At 43.9% G+C, this 18788-nt stretch overlaps 1 protein-coding gene across 4 annotated transcripts in view; it reads right to left on the bottom strand.

Annotated features, from left to right (window-relative positions):
- PTBP2 (polypyrimidine tract binding protein 2) overlaps positions 1-18788 on the bottom strand; it is a 74035-nt gene that overhangs the window by 35130 nt on the left and 20117 nt on the right. For all 4 annotated transcript variants that reach the window (XM_077332978.1, XM_077332979.1, XM_077332980.1 and 1 more), the window contains exons 4-5: positions 8836-9008; positions 4495-4638 (exon numbers count right to left, since the gene is read on the bottom strand). In XM_077332978.1, the coding sequence (XP_077189093.1) occupies positions 4495-4638; positions 8836-9008 (317 nt within the window). The remainder of the gene's footprint in view (positions 1-4494; positions 4639-8835; positions 9009-18788) is intronic.

Below are 18788 nucleotides of genomic sequence, written 5' to 3'. Positions count from 1 at the left end.
TCACCCTTCCCAAATATTAATTGAACTTTTGTCCAGTTCAGCTCTTCAGGCCATTTATTTTTATTTATTTTGGGGTTTTATCCACACACACCCCACCAGGCCAGCTGAGGGCGGTTTCCAAAATTTTAAAACCAATCCATATTCATAAAATACAGTTTATCATAAAACATTAACATCAAACTTTAAAATCAATCAGTTGAACCAGTTGATCAACCAGATACTTCATGCTGTTATACTTGGGCTTTGAAGTGGGAGGTATATAACAACTGAGCAGGGCAGGTCTGCATATAAGCTGTTATATTTCAAAAGGATTTGCTCCCAACTAACTTATGTTTAAGGATTCCGGTTATTTCCCACTTTCCTTAGGCCTAGCCATTGGAGCCTTTCTTTCTTGACTGATTTTCTCACGGATTTAACCTGTTAACATCTTTTGTGACTATGAGTCCTGCAGGAAAAAAACTAAAGGAATTTTTATCTGCTGCCATGCAAGTTTTATGCTAGCTCAAAGCCTTTCTTTCTGCAACTCAAACTGACCATGTTTTCTTCATCAGATCATATAACAACTGTTATTAAGTACTAATGGAGCACTCAAAGAAGGGTACAGTAAGGGTATTTTAAATAGGGATGGGCATAAACCTAAACATTCTGATTTGGAACAGGGCAACCCCCCCCCCCCAAAGGGATCGCTCAGGAAGGGTTAAATAGCTGGCAGCCATTTAACTCATCTTTTAGCTCCTCCATGCTTCAAAGTGAGGAGTAAAATTGACATGTTCAGTGGCTCATAGTCATATAAACCTAACACCTGATGCAGGGAACTGCCAGACTTAATTTAAACTAGTAGCTTAAGCCCGTTGTAGGAAGAAATACAACGGGCGCTAGAATGGTGTGAGGGTGGAGTGTAATGCGTTGACATCTTGAGCTTGAAGGGCGGGAGGAGAAAGATACAGTGGCCAGAATACTGGAGGGACCCCTGGCATAAAACCCCCACTGGCATAAAGCCCCCAAATTCGGTGATAGTCCACAACATATAAAGCTCCCCTGTGCAGGCGAGGCTTTGCAGAGGCCAGGGAGCACTGTTTGTCCCACCATCTCTCCTCTGTCCCTCTGCAAGGTGTGCTTCTCCCTGTCGGCTGAAACAGTTGTCAGATGTGCCTCAGGAAAGAAGACAGCCAAGGCACAGGAAGTTGGGTGACACAGATGTTTCCTCTCTGGATAGGAATATCCCATCCAGGTGAGGCAAGATGTTCAGGGGGGAGGGGAGTGTCTTCCCATCTCCCAAAAGTAGGAGCAGGGAGGGAAAAGAGTGGGTTAGGGTGCCCTCTTCATCTTCTGGCCAAGTATGGCGAGGCCAAGATTAGGCATGGTGTTTGCTTCATTTCCATACTGGAGAGAGATAAAGAAAAAAAGGACTGCAGAAGCCTTCCAGGTGTGAGCAGAAACCAACCGGGGGGGGGGGGAGTGTGAGCGCAAATTTCATTTGAAACCCAGGAGGCAAAATATCAAAGTGTCGGCCCAGCCAGTCAAAGTCTGTGTTTTCTCTGTCCGAGGCAGTAGCCCAGGGGTAGTCAAACTGCGGCCCTCCAGATGTCCATGAGCTCCTGCCAGCAAATGCTGGCAGGGGCTCCTGGGAACTGTAGTCCATGGACATCTGGAGGGCCGCAGTTTGACTACCCCTGCAGTAGCCGAAGCAAAACACACACGCACACACTGGGGGGGGGGGGAACTGTAGTCAACGTTTTTTTGTAGTCAAAGAGAGAGAGAGGGAGAGAGAGAGACTGTGAGACACCCAGATAAGAGTCGCATTACATTCTGCAAAACCTTCGCACAATGGAATATGGCAGTGATCTTAAAGAGGAGCAAAACTTTTAATGCAGTTACTCTGCTTTGATTAGATAGGGGTGTTAGCTTTTTTCTTGTTTTTCCTGGGCAGAGAAAGAACTGAGCCATGCTCTTAACGTTGGCACAACGTTCCAATATTGGAGGGGTGTTTAGTCATTAAAAATGTGGGGAGACTTTGTTTTTGGAGGGGGGGAGCAGAGTTGCTGGATGGCCCCTTCACACTCCCTGCCTCCTCCTTTTCAGGGCTCTGTCCCTCCAAAGATTTTCGGGAAGCGGAAGGGGGGAGGCAGGAAAGCAACCCAGTAGAAAGACAGCAAAAGCAAAGAAGGGGTTTTGTTTGGGGGGGGCGCTTGTATCAGAGGATGGGAAGATGCGAGGCTGGAGTGGTCTATGGAAAGAAGGGAAGGGAAGAAGGAGGGAGAAGGACGGGAGCAATGAAGGCGAGGGGTGAAGGAAGAGAGGAAGGAGGGAAGAAGGGAGCTAAGGGAGGCTTATGGTGGGGAGCACAGGGAGAGGCGCCGCTCACCCGACAGGCATTCTTCGTCATCCGATGGACCTCCTCTGAGCAGGACATGATGCCGCCGGGGCAGCAAGCGCTGCGGGGCCCAAACGGGGCGTGCGAGGAAGGGGTGGGGTCGGAGGAGGAGGGTCTTAATGGGGGAGGGGAGGGAGATCCGCCAGGAAGGCAGGAGGCGGGGAAAGGCTGTCCTGGACGCAAACATACGTATAGAGCAAGTCTTGAAGCGTAATAAAATAACAGCACACACAGAGAGAGAGAGAGAGAGAGAGAGAGACCCAGAGAAGAGTCGCATTGCACTTTGCAAATCCTTCTCCCAATGGAACGTGGCAGTGATCTTAAAGAGGAGCAAAACTTTTAATCTAGTCAGAGAACCTGTGGCGCGATTAGATAGGGGTGTTAGTTTTTTTCTTGTTTTTCCTGGGCAGAGAAAGAACTGAGCCGTGCTCTTAAGGTTGGCACAACGTGCCAATATTGGAGGGGTTTTCTTGTCAGTAAAAATGTGGAGAGAGTTTGTTTCTGGAGGGGGGGAGCAGAGTTGCTGGATCACCGCTTCACACTCCATGGCTCCTCCTTTTCAGGGCTCTGTTCGTCCAAAGATTTTTGGGAAGCAGAAAAGCAACCCAAAAGCATAGTAGGGTTGTTATATGTGGGGGGGGGGCGCTCACCCGGCACACATTATTCATCAGCCGATGGACCTCCGCTGAGCAGGACATGATGCCGGGGCAGCGAGCACAGCGGGGCCCAGACAGGGCAAGCGAGGAAGGATGGGAAGGCTGGAAGCGGGGAAAGGCCATCCTATAGGCAAATGGCTGCTGGAGCGTCGGGCAGAGCACACAGCGAGATGGGTCAGCGTAGGGGGATGCGTAAAAAGGTGGCAGGCTTTCTGTCAGAAGCATCCAAGTCTGGGAAACACATGGGACATGGAAGGAACTCCGACCACCCCACAGCGTGTGTGGCGAACTCCTGTAAGAGGGCTTTCCCGCAGGGCGTGAAGCGCACCTGCTGGCTCTTCGAGGTGCTAGCGGGCAGTGGCTGAGTGCGGGCCCCCCCAGCTCAGGGCCCCTCCCTGGAGCTCAGCCGCCACCCCGAGTCTCTGATGGGTGCATGATGCCCCCTGGGCTCCCCCAGCCAGACCCCTCACCCCGAGGCTGCGTTTTCAGCGGCAGGCTCAGATCAGTCATTGTGAGTTAGCGAAAGGCTTTGTAAGCACACGCAGAGCATGACAGGTACTGCGCAACAGCAAATTGATGATGAGTAAAACTGGGCCCCATTTCGGTTTTCTGGAGGGGGGAAATCAGTGTGGCTTGCATGATAGAGGCTTGACTGGGAGAACATGAAACCACCCCCGCCGGGCCGCCTCCGGGCGAATCCGTGGGCTCAGAGCAGGCCGCTGAAGTCTGCACTGGCTGCCCCTCTCCCTGGCAAGTCCGAGGCTACCGCTGAAGGTTCTCCCAGCCACCCCCCTTTCCCCCAAGGCCGCAGCTTCAGCAGCAGGCTCAGAGCAGGCCTGTTGCATCCCAGACACACCAGGCCTGCTCCGAGGCTGGAGCTGAAGGTTGCGGCGATTGTCTGGGCGCTCTGGGCGGCTCCCGATTGGCTCCTTGGCCCCAGACAGATGGGTCAGTGCTTTAACATTCTTCATAGGAAATACAAACATCAAATGCTCAAAAAGATCTTTCAAGTTAGAACTTGTAGGAGCTGTAGCTTCCCTGTTCAAGTGAGAATACTGTCTTGATCTAAAAGAATAGGTTCTAAAAGTCTGAGATCAAATAACTACTTTCAGTTATTTCCCAGAGTGAATATGAATATATATATATTAGCAATTGCATTTATGGGAGAACAGATCAAATAAGTTGAGTTTACAAGTACTATGAAATTTATATAGATTATTTAACATATTAGAAATAATGGTTCATATTACATACAATGAGGCAGAAAGTTTCATTTACGGTGAACCTACTTTCTAATCTAAAAAAATTAATATAGCCTTGAATTTGTAAAAAAATTAAATATTAGATTTTTTCATAATTAACTCTTCAATATACAATTTCATAACAAAATCCAAACTTCTTATGTTTACACAGCACAAATTCACTGCACAATTAATTGTAATCCTTATGAAATGCACATATTACCTGGTTCAGAGAGTTATCAGTCTTTAATTCTTTATGATTTGAATACTGGATATAAATGGGTTGATTACGGAGGTGAGGCGTCACAGCAGAATAATAATTAACCATAGTGATAGCAGCTTCTTCTGTTGCTAGTTCCAAAAAAGCCTATAATAAAAAAATTGAAATAATTTTGTAATAAACAATTTATATTTTATTTCTAAATCTGCTCATCACTCAGAATTTAGAGCTTAAATTATAGAGTACATATACATAAAAGCTTCTAGAATTGGCCCAATAGTGTACAGAATGCAAAAAAGACAATTACTGCCTCTCTACTCTGGAAAGTTTATTGAAATAGGCATGCTCCATTCTCAGCATTCGCACTGAAGGCAAAGCAGAATGAGAAACAATGACGCAGAACCGTGTGAGTTAAGGCTGCCACCTCATTCCCAGTTATGTTTGATATCAAATTCTGAGGAAATTTCAAAGAGCAGGGTTGAAAAGAGAATCCTACCAGCTGTTTTCCTCGATAAAAGGAATTTTATACAAACTCTCATTCCCTCAACTGGAGATGCAGATATAAGAAGCTGGCATAACAAAAAATGGTATTGATAGAAACCGGTACTAGCCTAGCTAAAGGAATGAGCATGAAGACATGACCAAGCACCAGCATTCCAATTCACAGCATCCTGAAAAGGGGATAATATATCATGCCTATGACAAGCCACTGTAGTGATCAGTGTGTCAGACCAAGCCTGGTAAGAACCAGGTTTAAATCTTCAGTCTACGGCAAAGCTCAGTTGACTGTCCTGCAGAATCCATTCTGACTTATAGCAGATGCCAATCGTGCCTCCACAAAACATAGCACCTAGACTAGATCTCATAACTGGCTTAAATTATGGGTGGATACTGGCACAATTCTAGAAAAACCCTTTTAACAATAATGGCTGTTCACTTGTGGAATCAGCTTGTCCGGGAATTAGTGGATTAAGCAGAAGCTGGATGATCATATGTCAAGGATGTCATATGACCAAGGGGTTGGTCTGGAGGCCTCTTCCATCTTTTAGATTTTATTTTATGATTCTAGGAATAAAACAGTAGGCTGAGCAGGGTTTCCATGGTAGCTCTTTGTTGTATGGGGAAGGTACTATGACAGAAGATGCTCCTTGAGACTTCCCACCTGCCTTTTTACAGCTTTCAACTTGGGAGAGCACAATTAAAGCTCTTTGTTAACAGATAATAATCAAGATGTTATCTTTATTGCTGGTTCCCCCAAATGCTCCATAGGAAGTAGGGCAAGGCTGCACATGTATTCAAAATAACAGCCCTTAGTGTGAATCTAGATTTATACCCTTTGTCACAGACATATAGTTAGTTCTACAGGCCTCTAGAGGTTGTCCTGAGACTGAGCTGAAGCCAGAAAGCATACTAGCCTATCAAAAAGGCTCTATGGATGGTGAAATTGGATTGGGTATCAGCACACAAAGTTTTATTGTTTGTGTAATCAAAGCTTACTTTACCTAGAAATGCTGTTTAGTAAAAAGAGATTTTCTGTGGTTTTGCAGAATCCAGGTTGATAAAAAAAAACCCAAAAGCTTTCCATAGGTCCACTGATGAAAACTATTCAGGGGGAGGGAAGATAAAATATGAAACAGTATTGTTCTCCTAAACCTAGTCTTTCAGCTCTTTAAAGAATTGAGGAATCTTTTGCTACTTCCTCAAGTTAACATGTAAATATGCTGGCAGGCAGAAGTCGTTTGGTCTGCTTGCTCAAGAGCTGGCAAATAAAAAGTATCTGCTAATCTTTCCCTAAATTGATTACATCCTGCAAACACATGCCTGTAATTTTATAACCCATAATATGACAAATGTGTGTGGTTCTGTGATATCATGGAATCATACAAGGCTGATAAAAGCTACTATTTGAGTCAGCTATTCTGAGATAAAACCTGAAAAAGTAATTATTTTATCTATGTGATCTGAACATTCTGTTCGTATGCTTCTCTATCATAAAGAGAAAAGCTTTTGGCTGCATGAGCTACCTGAAGAACTTAGACTGAGAAATGCTATATTTTCTAACACGTACTACTTCAAAGTAAAGCTGGGCTCTAAATCTCCAATTCCAGTTAAATTTTAGGTAGCCTAAAATAAAGGCTGCACTCCTGTTCATACATTTATAAGTACGAAAACTTAAGGGAATTCTGTGGGACTAATTTCTGATTAAACATGCTTAGGATCAGGTGATCAATGTGATTTTACTTTAAGTAAACTTTAATTGCATCGTAGATGTGAATTAGTAAGAGGCAATGCTAGTTTTGGTACTTTTTACTAGATCTGTTGATGGTACTAAGTGTTACAGTTTGATGAAAGTCAAAATAATTTTGCTTGTTTTATATGGTTGGCATTTCATTTAAAACACATTTTAAAAGATGCACAGTGTTTTAAAATGACAAAGCAAGATGCTTTTAAAACTAATATTAGTAAATAAGGAGCCATCTAGCCAACAGAGCTAGTGAGGTGAGGAAGAGATGAGAATGACAATTGCTGTGGGGACAACGGCAGGGTACAAAGGTGGTTAATAAATAAAATAACAAGAGCAATGCTAGAGGAGAACAGCCCAGTTCTGATGAGAAGTCTGAACTCCTGGTATTTCTGACAAAGAAAGCTGGAAAAGACTGCAAATATGCCGGAAGACCAAGGAGCTGTTAATATTATTCATTATTTTATTCTGCTTTAGCAACTTTAAAAAGGTAAAGGTAAAGGTATCTCCTGTGCAAGCACCGAGTCATGTCTGACCCTTGGGGTGACGCCCTCTAGCGTTTTCATGGCAGACTCAATACGGGGTAGTTTGCCAGTGCCTTCCCCAGTCATTACCGTTTACCCCCCAGCAAGCAAGCTGGGTACTCATTTTACCAACCTCGGAAGGATGGAAGGCTGAGTCAACCTTGAGCCGGCTGCTGGGATCAAACTCCCAGCCTCATGGGCAGAGCTTTCAGACTGCCGCCTTACCACTCTGCGCCACAAGAGGCTCTTAGCAACTCTAGTAACTAATTTTTCCTTGAGTTTAGGATGGTGAGAGAAGAGGGGAAGTTAGCAGTAAGGGGAGAGTTATGATAAATATTAGACTATACCCCTTCAAATTTCATCCTGCAAGAGAAACCTTCAGACTTTTTAATCAGCAGAGCAAGGATAACTTCCAGGAGGAGCATAAAATTAGTCAGGCTTTTGATGATCATGAAAGACCACCTAAAGTTCATCTGCACTTAAATTTGGGCAACAAGTTTAAACCTACTTCTGAATCAGTCCTGGGGGAGAGTGCCTGCTGTTTTCCTGCCACTGGGCCATCCCACCTGTGATTATTATTATGATTATTTAGATTTTTATTCCTTGCCACTCCCAGAATCTGCTTGTGGCGGGTTAGAACAGTCCTTTAATAAAGCCCCATTAAAATGAAGACAGGACATAAAAAATTAGAACAGATGAGTAAGAAACATGGCGGTATAAGTCAGCTATCCAACTCCCCATAAAAACATCCAATAAGGGAAGTAGTGAGGGGGAGCCATAGCCTGACACCAATAGGTGACCCTGGCGTATTGCTGCCTTTGCTGCCATTTTCCCTGACGACATGGACCTCATGTTTTAAGGTCTGGCTACCCCTGGGAATATATGCAGTATTACTCATGGATGCTGAGAAAAGGAAATATACTGCTCGCAATATTAAATTGGCATGCAATCTTTAAGCTCAAGATTTCTTTCTTCAGCTGCCAACAGTTGCTCAATGCAGAGCTAAGTTTGGGAAATAATAAGGAGAGACAGACAGACTCACAAACAGACAGACTCAAAGTGCTCAACAGCACTAGAGGTCTGGAGTACATCCTCAAGGACTTTCTGCTGAATGAGGATTCCTGAGCTCATTCTTCTAACTCTCCCTATTTAGATATCCAGCATTATCATTGTATTCAGTGCTTTTCTCTGTTTTAAACACCAAGGTCTAAAATGCTTAAATACGATCAGGTTATACCCATACTTAGAATCTAGCCCTATGTTGCACTGCACGACATCAAAAAACAGGCTCAAGCAAGGGCTGAAAAGACCACAAACAGATGCCTATGGGAATTATAATGGTACTTAACATTTGTCATCATCCCTGCAAAAGAACACCAATAAATATAAACTGGCCCATGACTAATTCTGGCGTATTGGGAAATGAACTACTTTCAGGTCTGACAAGGGAACTGAAGGGCAGTGGAAGGCAACATCTCATCTACTGGCTCAGATGCTAGGACGTGGTCCAACTACCGGCAGACAGAATAATCAGGTTTTGAGGAAGGGGCTATATAACAGAACAAAATGAGAAAATACCTGGTTCTTTCCTTTGAGCATGAGAATGTTGGTCACCTTACCAAAAGGTAAGCCTAACGCAATAACTTCTGTCTCTGTCACTTCACCTGGTAATTTCCTGATATGAAGTACGCGAGAAGGAGCCCCATCCATTTTATCTTCACCTTTGAATTTCTTGTTGTCGTTACCATTGGCTGAAAGATATTTTTATAGTTCATTTTATAACAGAAAGCTATCCTATTTATTTCTCATTGATTAACCCCCCCAAAAAACCATTTGTGCATTTGTACAATTTTCAAATAAATATTAAAAACAAGTAATTTATCTTTGATCAAAAAATGGAATAACTCAAGAAAGACTGTTCATCTGGAGATATCAATAATATTTGAATGGTCAATGTACCAACATTTTTCTGCACCCTTTACAGAATTAACTTCCTGGCCCACTGAGGAGCAATGATGATCATATAACAGATTATACTTTCATATGCTCGCTTTATCAAAGATAAGATTTCTGATCAAGTTAATTACATTATTACTTGATTTAGTGATACCCAAACTGTTAACCGGACCACGTTAATGCATTCTCTGAAAACTGCTTGCATGCCTTGAAAGGGAGAGGGGAGCTAAAAATTGGACCCTAGAAATATTCATCCATATAGGAGGATACCCCCTGTATTTCTGCATGATTTGCTCTTCTGGCCTTTCCTCCTTTCAGTCAGACTTTGTTGGGATAGAAAATTCTGCTCCATTTCTATATTGGATCTGAATTAAAAAATAGATATTATCTCTCTTTAGAGGAAGCTACCTGTCAAATGCCACTACCAATTCAGTTAGTAGGACAAACTACTTATCAGACACCAGTGACACCTTTAAGACCAACAAAGATTTATTCAAGGCATGAGCTTTCGAGTGCAAGCACTCTTCCTCAGAACTATCATCATTGTCATAGTCTGAGGAAGAGTGCTTGCACTCGAAACCTCACGCCTTGAATAAATCTTTGTTGGTCTTAAAGGTGCAACTGGACTCTGATTTTGTTTTGTTGTGCTGCTTCAGACCAACACTTGAATCTATACTTATCAGACAGAAAGCATGTCCAGATAAGTGACACAGGTTGCTTCCTCAGCGGACAAGTAGTTCTATTGCACATTAAAAATAAACTCTTTTTGGGAATGAAAACTACGATTTTAATTTAAAAAATGAAATATGACTTTGGGAACACAACATTACATCAGCCCATGTAGCCATGTGTTCTAGTCAAACATTGAAAGAATTTCCTTTCTAACAGCCATGTTTCACTTGATTGCATAATACAACATAAGCTTTAAGATTCTTCTAAAAATACAACCTTCCAAAATACTCATTCAGAATATGGACAGCTATCACACATTTCACAATGGGAGAGATAGCGGAATGATATATTTGAGAAAGGAATGTGATGGTCCCAATTAGTTCAGGAGAAAAACAGATGATCACAGTTGCTGGAAGGTGAAGTCAGTCACTTTTTAAAAGAACAACAATTCTGATAAACAGGCATTTAGATTGGAAAATACTGAACATACCTGGGAGATAGTAAATGGTTACCAAAATACCGAAAACACCTGCCACATTGCTGACTAAAGGTTACATATATTCAAATGTAAAGCTGAAGGAGGATTCCTTATTCCTGTCCTACAAACCTAAAGGTTAAACTACCTTGTTTAAAATTTGATAACTTACATAGGTGCATGCAAATAACAGAGATAAAAAGAATGTGGATGAAAGGCTTAAGCTCCAGCCACTATCTCAGTCCAAATGGAACTACAGCATATTTGATTTTTAGAGAAAATAACGACAATGAACTCCTTTCATAAAACTCCCAAAATTATCAGCCAGCAGAGAAACACACAGCAGAATCTTCTGGTACCCAAGGGAGAAATAAGAAATATTTGCTGGCTGAGAATTCCACCTGGCGTATAATAACCAACATGAATATATTGCAAGACCAGAACCAGCCACAAGAGATTAAGGACATATTTACCACCAACCCAGTTGAACATTGGGGGAAAAAATTATGTACAACTGTGTGTATTTGTATATTGACCTCTGAGGAAGATCAGTATAATCAAAACACATTAGGTCTCAGCTAGTTGGCATTAGTGGTATATACACTGAGATGCTTTGTGTGTCCAATAAATAAAATATTCTTTTATGGTTTTTAAACATTTTGGCAGCGTATCTACCTTTTAAACTTTAAAAGGACACAGTTTTCAATGGAGCTAGATCTGGTCTCCACGTTTTTAAAATGGCCTTTAAAGCCCTGTAGTTGCAACTAACAGTAATAAGTAAAGGGATACACAGAAAAAAAAATGTGAAACAGGGCTTTTTAGAAAAGTTAAGCAATCTTTTGGAATCCAGTTTAGATATTTAACCGCAGGCTGTTGTCTCAAAATGTCTGATCCAAACCAATGTTAGATCAAACCAATAAGGAGAAAATCTGGAAGACATAATGCTAGAGAAGTTTGTGTTTATAGCACTATGTGAATGCATTCTATTATATATCTTATCAGTCAACTTTTTCTAGAAATCCAGTATGACGCACTTCCAATTTATACCGTAGGGATCAGTGCTGTCTCCCACCATGGTGCCTACCAGTTATCCCCCCCTCCCCCCAAAAAAAGTAATATCTCCCAGCTTCCCAGAGATCCTCTGGACTTCAGGAGTCAATGCAATCAGTAAATCCATCATTCTCTTGATACCAAATCAAAATATTTAATTAAGTTTTTCAATTAAAACAAGTAATTCTCCAACTAATTTCAAAAAGCTCCAGAGACACATTAATTAAGGTTCCGTTTAGTCATTCTCCAAAATTCCTCACACCCCAGATGTAACAACTCAAGTCTGCAAGATAAGCAGCTTTCCTTTCTGAAACTCTCACAACAGAGACTTCTCAGGAACTCTAATCAAGTATCCAGGAAGGGCCATTAATATATCCCTTGGCCAATGCCAAGATGTCTGAGTCGCACCTCACACCCATTTTACTCAATCCTCTGCATACAGACTTGAGTCATCTCCCAGTATCCATTACATTGCCTAGGCACTGCTGAGCATCCTTATGACAGAAAATTTGAACTATGTTTGCCTGCAATCTAACCCTTGAACAAATGGGCCCTTTGATCCAAAATTTCACCAGTGAGCAGCTAGATCCAACATGTTTAGCTGAATGGCATCATGGGTCAGAAGAAGTGAGCAGTGCCACAAATTTTGTTAGTCTTTATGGTGCCATTGGACTTTTGCTCTTTTCTATTGCTATCATGGATCCTAGTTCTTCAGTAAATTCAACCAATAACAGGGCAACAGCACCAAGGTAAAAATTACCTTGCACCAAGGCATGTCAAGGTCTCCAATCTTATATTTAGTTCTGCTCGTGGAACTTCTTTCATCATGAGCCACAAAATCACTATTCCCTCCTCAACATGTCAGATTGAGTACTTCAATCATCTTTTTGTCCCAGAATTTACCCTCCATGTTTTCCTATCCACTCTCCCTCTTGGCTTCACCTTCTCTATTTGCAGTAGGGCTGCCTGCCTGTGAGTCCCCATCAGACTAGGGGTTCCTTCCTCCTTACTGAAAAATCCTTACCCATTTCTTCAACTTTTAGTCACCCATAATCTATTCTGTTCAAATGGGTTTACTAGATTACCTACATGAACATAACACAATTTGGACTAAAAATAACTTTGACATTCCGTTGAAAGAAATTCAACCAAAGACTCAAATTATGTAAAAATCAGCTCTGGCTAAATGGCAGACCACCTGCTTTGCATGAAAAAGAATCCAGGTTCAATCCTTGAAATCACCAGTTTAAAATTACGTGATTGAGACTCTTGTTTCATGCAGTGGTGTTAGACTAGGATCTGCAAGACCCAGATTTGAATTTCTGCTATGTCATCAAAGCTGGCTGGGTGACACTGGCCAGTCCCAACCTACCTAACAAAGTTGTTGTAAGGATACGAGGAGAAGGAAAAAATGTAAGCTACTCTGGGTGCCCACTGGGAAGATGTCTAAATGAATTCCTTTTAAAAACTGAATTGTCACACAAATTAATGCTGTAGTATTGCCATTAAATAATTCAACCTCACTTTCTTTTACAAGTGCTGAAACACACCCTACCCCATCCTGGATAATGTAATAACATTAATTGCTGGTTGAGGATGTTGCTCTTCTGTTTATCCTTTATTGGGAAATGTACTCAGACTAGAAACTATGTACACAACAGATTAAATTGACCCCTTTTTACTCCAGGACATGTTCTAATTCTACATGTTGGAGGACATTCTTCACACGCCCGGCCTGATACAAGAGTACCAGTAGAGGCTGTACTTTACAGATGTTATACATGGTATAGAATTAGACCAGATATAGATGACAAAAACAACTTCGAGTCAAGAGAACTTCTAAAATATAAACTGACTGTTGTATCTATACTATTTCTGTCAGATTTAAGAACTACAGTTATGGAGTAATTGGTGCATAATGAAGATCAAGGCTTTTGCAGTCTTTAATATGAAAGTCTGACATACAGGTGCCTCACAAAAGCATCAACGTTTTTCACCTTCCCGCTCTGAAGTGTAGCAAAACCAAGACATTTTGCAGTTTATCAGAGAAGCAAAGACTGTACAGTTTCCAGAAAGAGCTTAAGATGACAAATTAATCTCTCTGGTTCAAACCTTCCTGTCTGCACAGCCAGAAGCAAACTAAGTATTTCATTGGGTAGTCAATGATAACATTGCTTCTTGGTCACAGAAGAATCATGACTTTCCACTGAAGACTAAAGGAACAGGAATTTGCTAACAACAGCTGTTTCAAAAGAGATGAATTTCTATATAGTTCACACCACTGTGAATGTAGAGACATTTGAACTGGCATTGTAACATCCACGTTTTCATTATGGAGATACTAGATTCAAAGCCCGTTCGTGAGAATGGGCATGGAAAGCCCCCCCCCCCGCCGTGGCAACCCAGCAGATACATAGAGGCGGCATTGCCCACGGGTGAGGCGTTTCTGGGCCTGGTGGGAAGGCCTGCTTCCACCCTCCTCCCGGCGACAGTGCAGCCTTCCCCTGTGCTTCTAGGCCCGAGGGGAAGGCCTCCTTCTTTACTCATGGTGGCTTGCCGCTTTCCCGTTGCTTTCTGGCCTGGTAAGGGCCGAGAAGCCTTTCTGGCCTGTCCTGGTGAGGGCCTAGATTGTGCCCTCACCCGATTGGCTAGAATTGCTGTTTGTCCTGGTGAGGGGCCAATTGGAAGGTGCTTTGCACCTTCCGATTGCTCCCTCACCTGGACTGGTCCTGCCCACTCTCCGCCCAGTTAGCCCTTAACTAATTATGAAGAAGGGAAAGGTGCATCCTTGTAATGAAAAGGACTAGAGACATGCCCTCTCAATAAGCACACTGTATTAGGCTGAATTTCCTACAGTAATGCTTTCTTTACAATAATGCCAGAAAATAGTGGAAATGGAAAAACTCATTGCTTCATGAATCTTTCCCTTTTCTCTGTCATAGACTTCCAAAAACTCAAGAGACTGAACAAAATATTAAGAGAATTTCTGTGGATACTGTTGCCTCTCCACACGATGAAGCGTGATAACCTATGCCTTTATTCAAAGAAAGCATGGTAATGGGAGGTGCCTCAGAATAAGAAATAGCAGAGGCTCTACAAGGTTGGAGTGCAAACAATAATGGCAGCATTTCTTATGATCCCCCTCTCTTCTGAGGACTGCACTTGAAGACTTTGATCAAGCTGAAGAGATCTGGGCCCTGTTGGAGCTAGCAAGCTCCACAGCGCCTGCAAAATAGTGCTCTTCCTCTAGGCATTTGGTTGAAGCCAATCGAAGCCAGCAACATATACAGGACCACCAGAACTCCTCTTCCCAATACAGATACACCCATTAAATACATTAATGCAGTGGTCCCCAACCTTTTTATCACCAGCCGGTCAATGCATGACAATTTTACTGAGGCCGGGGGGGGGGTAGTCTTTTGTCGAGGGACATTGCCACCACCTGAGCCCTTGATCCACTTGCTTTCCCGCCGGCGCCCTTGACTTCCCGCCACCCACTGGGGGCTGCTGCCAGCATCAGCTGCGCAGTGCCATGCTGAGGGAGAGCCCCAGCAATGGCAGCTGCCAGAGAGCACCAAAGGTGAGCCGGCGGCAGAGTGGCAGGTCAGCCCCTAATGCAGCAGCTGGGGAGGAGGATGAGGAGGAGCTGCGGCCCGATATCGACTAATCCACAGACTGGTCCTGGTCCCTGGACCGGGGGTTGGGAACCACTGCATTAATGGGGAGTCCTGCATTGACCGATCTATGGGATTACAGTTACAGTTGATATGTTAATGTTCAATCATTACTGCTGTTATTGTTACTATTGGTTGTTACTGTTACTACTCCTATCACCACTACTACAGACTCATTCAATTTATACTGTTCATGTTTTCTGTAAACTGCCCTGAGCTACAAGGGGACGGCGGTATATAAACCAATGCACCTGATTTACTTCTACCATCTTATAAACACAAAACAAACCAACATGGAGAACCATACTGCATACTTCATTGCGTGTGTGTCTGTGTGTATGTATGTGTGTGTGTATATAATGTAATGTATATTATATAATGTATACATTATATAATGTAATGTAATGTAATGTAATATAATATAATCTGTAAACCGCCCGTGACGCCACGGGCGCCACGGACTAAATAAAAGAGTAAGGGCTGTTGGGGAGGAGTTAGGGCGGGCCCTGCCCGAGAGTTAGGGCGGGCCCTGTCCCATCCCGGGCCAGCAGCCAATGGGAAGGCGCGCGAAGCACGCCTCCCCATTGGCTGCTTCGGCCGGCCGGGAGTCAGTCCAGTCAGCCAGACCGCGGCAACAGTCCTCCAGCCGGCCTGCTCCTCCTCCTGCTTCTCCGGGCCGCTTCAGCGGCCGGGAGAAGCCACAGCCATGTGAGTTGGGGCCCGCTCCGCCGTTCGGGACTTGGGGAGGGTGGTGGGGGGCGGCGCCGGCCTTCTCTCTCCCCCAGGAGAGGCCTGGCTGCAGCCAGGCCTCTCCCGGGGGAGAGAAAATGCCGTTCGGGACTTGGGGAGGGTGGGGGGGCGGCGCCGGCCTTCTCTCTCCCCCGGGAGAGGCCTGCCTGCAGCCAAGCCTCTCCCGGGGGGGAGAGAATGCCGTTCGGGACTTGGGGAGGGTGGGGGGGCGCTGAGTCTGGGCTGGGGGGTGGGCAGGGCAGCCTTCTCCCGGCTGGCGGGGCGGGCTCGGCGCGTTAGAAATGCACCGAGCCCGCTCTGCCGCCTGGGAGAAGGCTCGGCTGAGTCTGGGCTGGGGGGTGGGCAGGGCAGCCATCTCCCGGCTGGCGGGGCGGGCTCGGCGCGTTAGAAATGTGGCGAGCCCGCTCCGCCGCCCGGGAGAAGGCTCGGCTGAGTCTGGGCTGGGGGGTGGGCAGGGCAGCCATCTCCCGGCTGGCGGGGCGGGCTCGGTGTGTTAGAAATGGGGTGAGCCCGCTCCGCCCCCCGGGAGAAGGCTCGGCTGTGGCCCGAGCAGCCTTCTCCCGGCTGCCGGAGCCGCCTCGCATTACCACCGCGCCGTCCCTCCCCCCTTTCTAGCGCCCATTTTATTGCTTCTTAAAATGGGCTTAAAATCTAGTATAATAATATAATATAATATAATATAATATAATATAATATAATATAATATAATATAATATAATATAATATAATATAATATATCTGTAAACCGCTCTCCGGTTATTAAATAAAAGAGTAAGGGCAAGTTGGGAGGAGTTAGGGCGGGCTTTGTCTGGGATAAAAACTTGGAGGGGTGAATCAGGAGCCGCAAAGTGGCTCCTGATTCGCCCCTCCGAGTGTCAATCCTGGACCAAGGAGGCAATGGGGAGGCGCGCAAAGCCAGCTCCTCCAGCTCAAACAGGTTTGCTTCCCTGCCTCACGCTGCCCTTGCCTCTTCCTCGCTCTGCCCCAGCCTCACTACTTACTCCCCGCCATCCACCCGGCGCCCACCCCTCCAAACGCCCAGGGACCCCTGCCATGCTGCGCGCAGCTGCCGATGCGCCCGCAGCCTAGAGGGTCGTGTCCAGGGACCCCTGCCCGCACCCCCGGGGAGGGGGAGCGCCTGCTAGCACCCATTGTATTTTAGGTACAATGGGTTTTACATCTAGTAATATAAATATAAATATATAAAAACTTTTTCTGGTTAAAAAGCAAGAGAGAATTCCAATTTTAGGTTACAACCTTGATTGTTTCAAAGGATTGGAGATACAATTGCATCATAAAACCTGAGTCTAGAAATTGAAAAATATCTCACATTTATGAGTCAGTAATATAGGTGACACAGCCTGCATATTTCTATTGACAGTTTGGAAGCTGTGAATCTTATTGTGCAGAGGTAGAAAAATATTATCAGTTCTAAAATTCTAGCACAAACATTTACAGTGACAAACTTGTACATGCATGTGATTGCTTCAGCATTCTGTTAAAGATGTAACTCACTGATTGAAGATCTGTAGTTTGTTTCAGTTGATCACAAAAACCTATTACACTAGTATGAAGCTTGAAGTGACTTTTTTTGGTTTATATAATACATCTGTAGTTATACATGTACATAATTTAACATATTTTAAAATATTAAAAATCCACAACTATTTAGCTTTAAAAGTTAAGAAATGTTTCCTTGCATTGTTGTGCATGAATAACAAAGTCAAATTCCTGCAGGTTGGCATCAGAAGTTCCATCTGGGACAAGCCTGGGTATTACTTTTAAAATATTTGTTTATTTTAGCAACTGACTGGCAAACTACACTTTTTTGATACCTTATTTACTGCACAGAATTGTCCTGAATGGTGTGGAACCCCACTGATTACCCCCCCCCCAGTGCCAAACAGCAGCTAGTATTGAGTTCAGTGTTTTCCAGCACCAAGGAAATGCCATCCCCATGTGGCTGTCTTAGGTGAACTCCCATCAGTAGATGTCTCAAAGTGACTGCCATTTTATTTAAAAGAGAATCCTATCTAAAAACTTTATTTACAAGTAGTAAATTCACCAGTTTTTACTTATTTATAGTCAAGTACACTGCCCTAACTCTGAAACAAGTAGCCTGCCAAAACTTTGGGTTGAGTCCATTTGGGTCAAAACTTCGTCAGCACCACTGCTGGATTCATACCATGGATTGGAGACCATGTCCTCTCTGTTTCTCAGTCTAAAAAAGATTAACAGAGTCCCTCATGCAGGTAATAAAGGACACCCTCTTGAGACAGCCACAGAAAAATCTTGTTAAGTTCTTCAAATGCACAGTCTTTTCCCTTTTGAGAGGTTCTGGGAACAAGGAGTATATATTAATACTCCATTGTGGATTAAGATCGGAGGACATTTTAATGTAAGATTAATTTATTTTAATGTCTAGCCAAATGTCTAGACATACCTTTTAGGGTATCAAATTTGCTGTTGGCTGCTTAAATCTACAGTAATAGCAGAGATTACTCTCTTTTGTATTGTAATCTAAGATCTAAAGACATTTCACACGATACAGTATTTCTTGCCATATTGTTTCCTGTATTTGAATATTGTATTTGAATGTATTTGAATATTGAGCTGCATATTCCAGATCTGCTGTAATTTATTGATTACAGGTTCATGATTAGATTTTAAACAGGTAAATAAAGATGTGTGTGTTTTAGGTGATGATTCTGTAGATCAGCGGTCCCCAACCTTTTCCTGGTTGAGGACCACTTCCGGGGGCGGGGAAGAGCCTGTGGCCCAGGCGCCACACAAACATGCATGTGTGGAGCTGCCGCGCATTGCGTTTGCGCCCTGCTGGCGGATGGCACAAATGCACAAGCGTGGCAGCTCCATGCAAACGTGGAGCTGCCACGCATGCATGCTTGCGTCCGCCAGGGGGCGCAGACGTGCATGCACGGCAGCTCCACGCCTGC

The sequence above is a fragment of the Paroedura picta genome, chromosome 4, assembly GCF_049243985.1.
Source record: "Paroedura picta isolate Pp20150507F chromosome 4, Ppicta_v3.0, whole genome shotgun sequence".
NCBI lineage: Eukaryota > Metazoa > Chordata > Lepidosauria > Squamata > Gekkonidae > Paroedura > Paroedura picta.
Note: the sequence above shows the minus strand (reverse complement) of the source record. Positions and strands in the feature narration are given on the sequence as shown.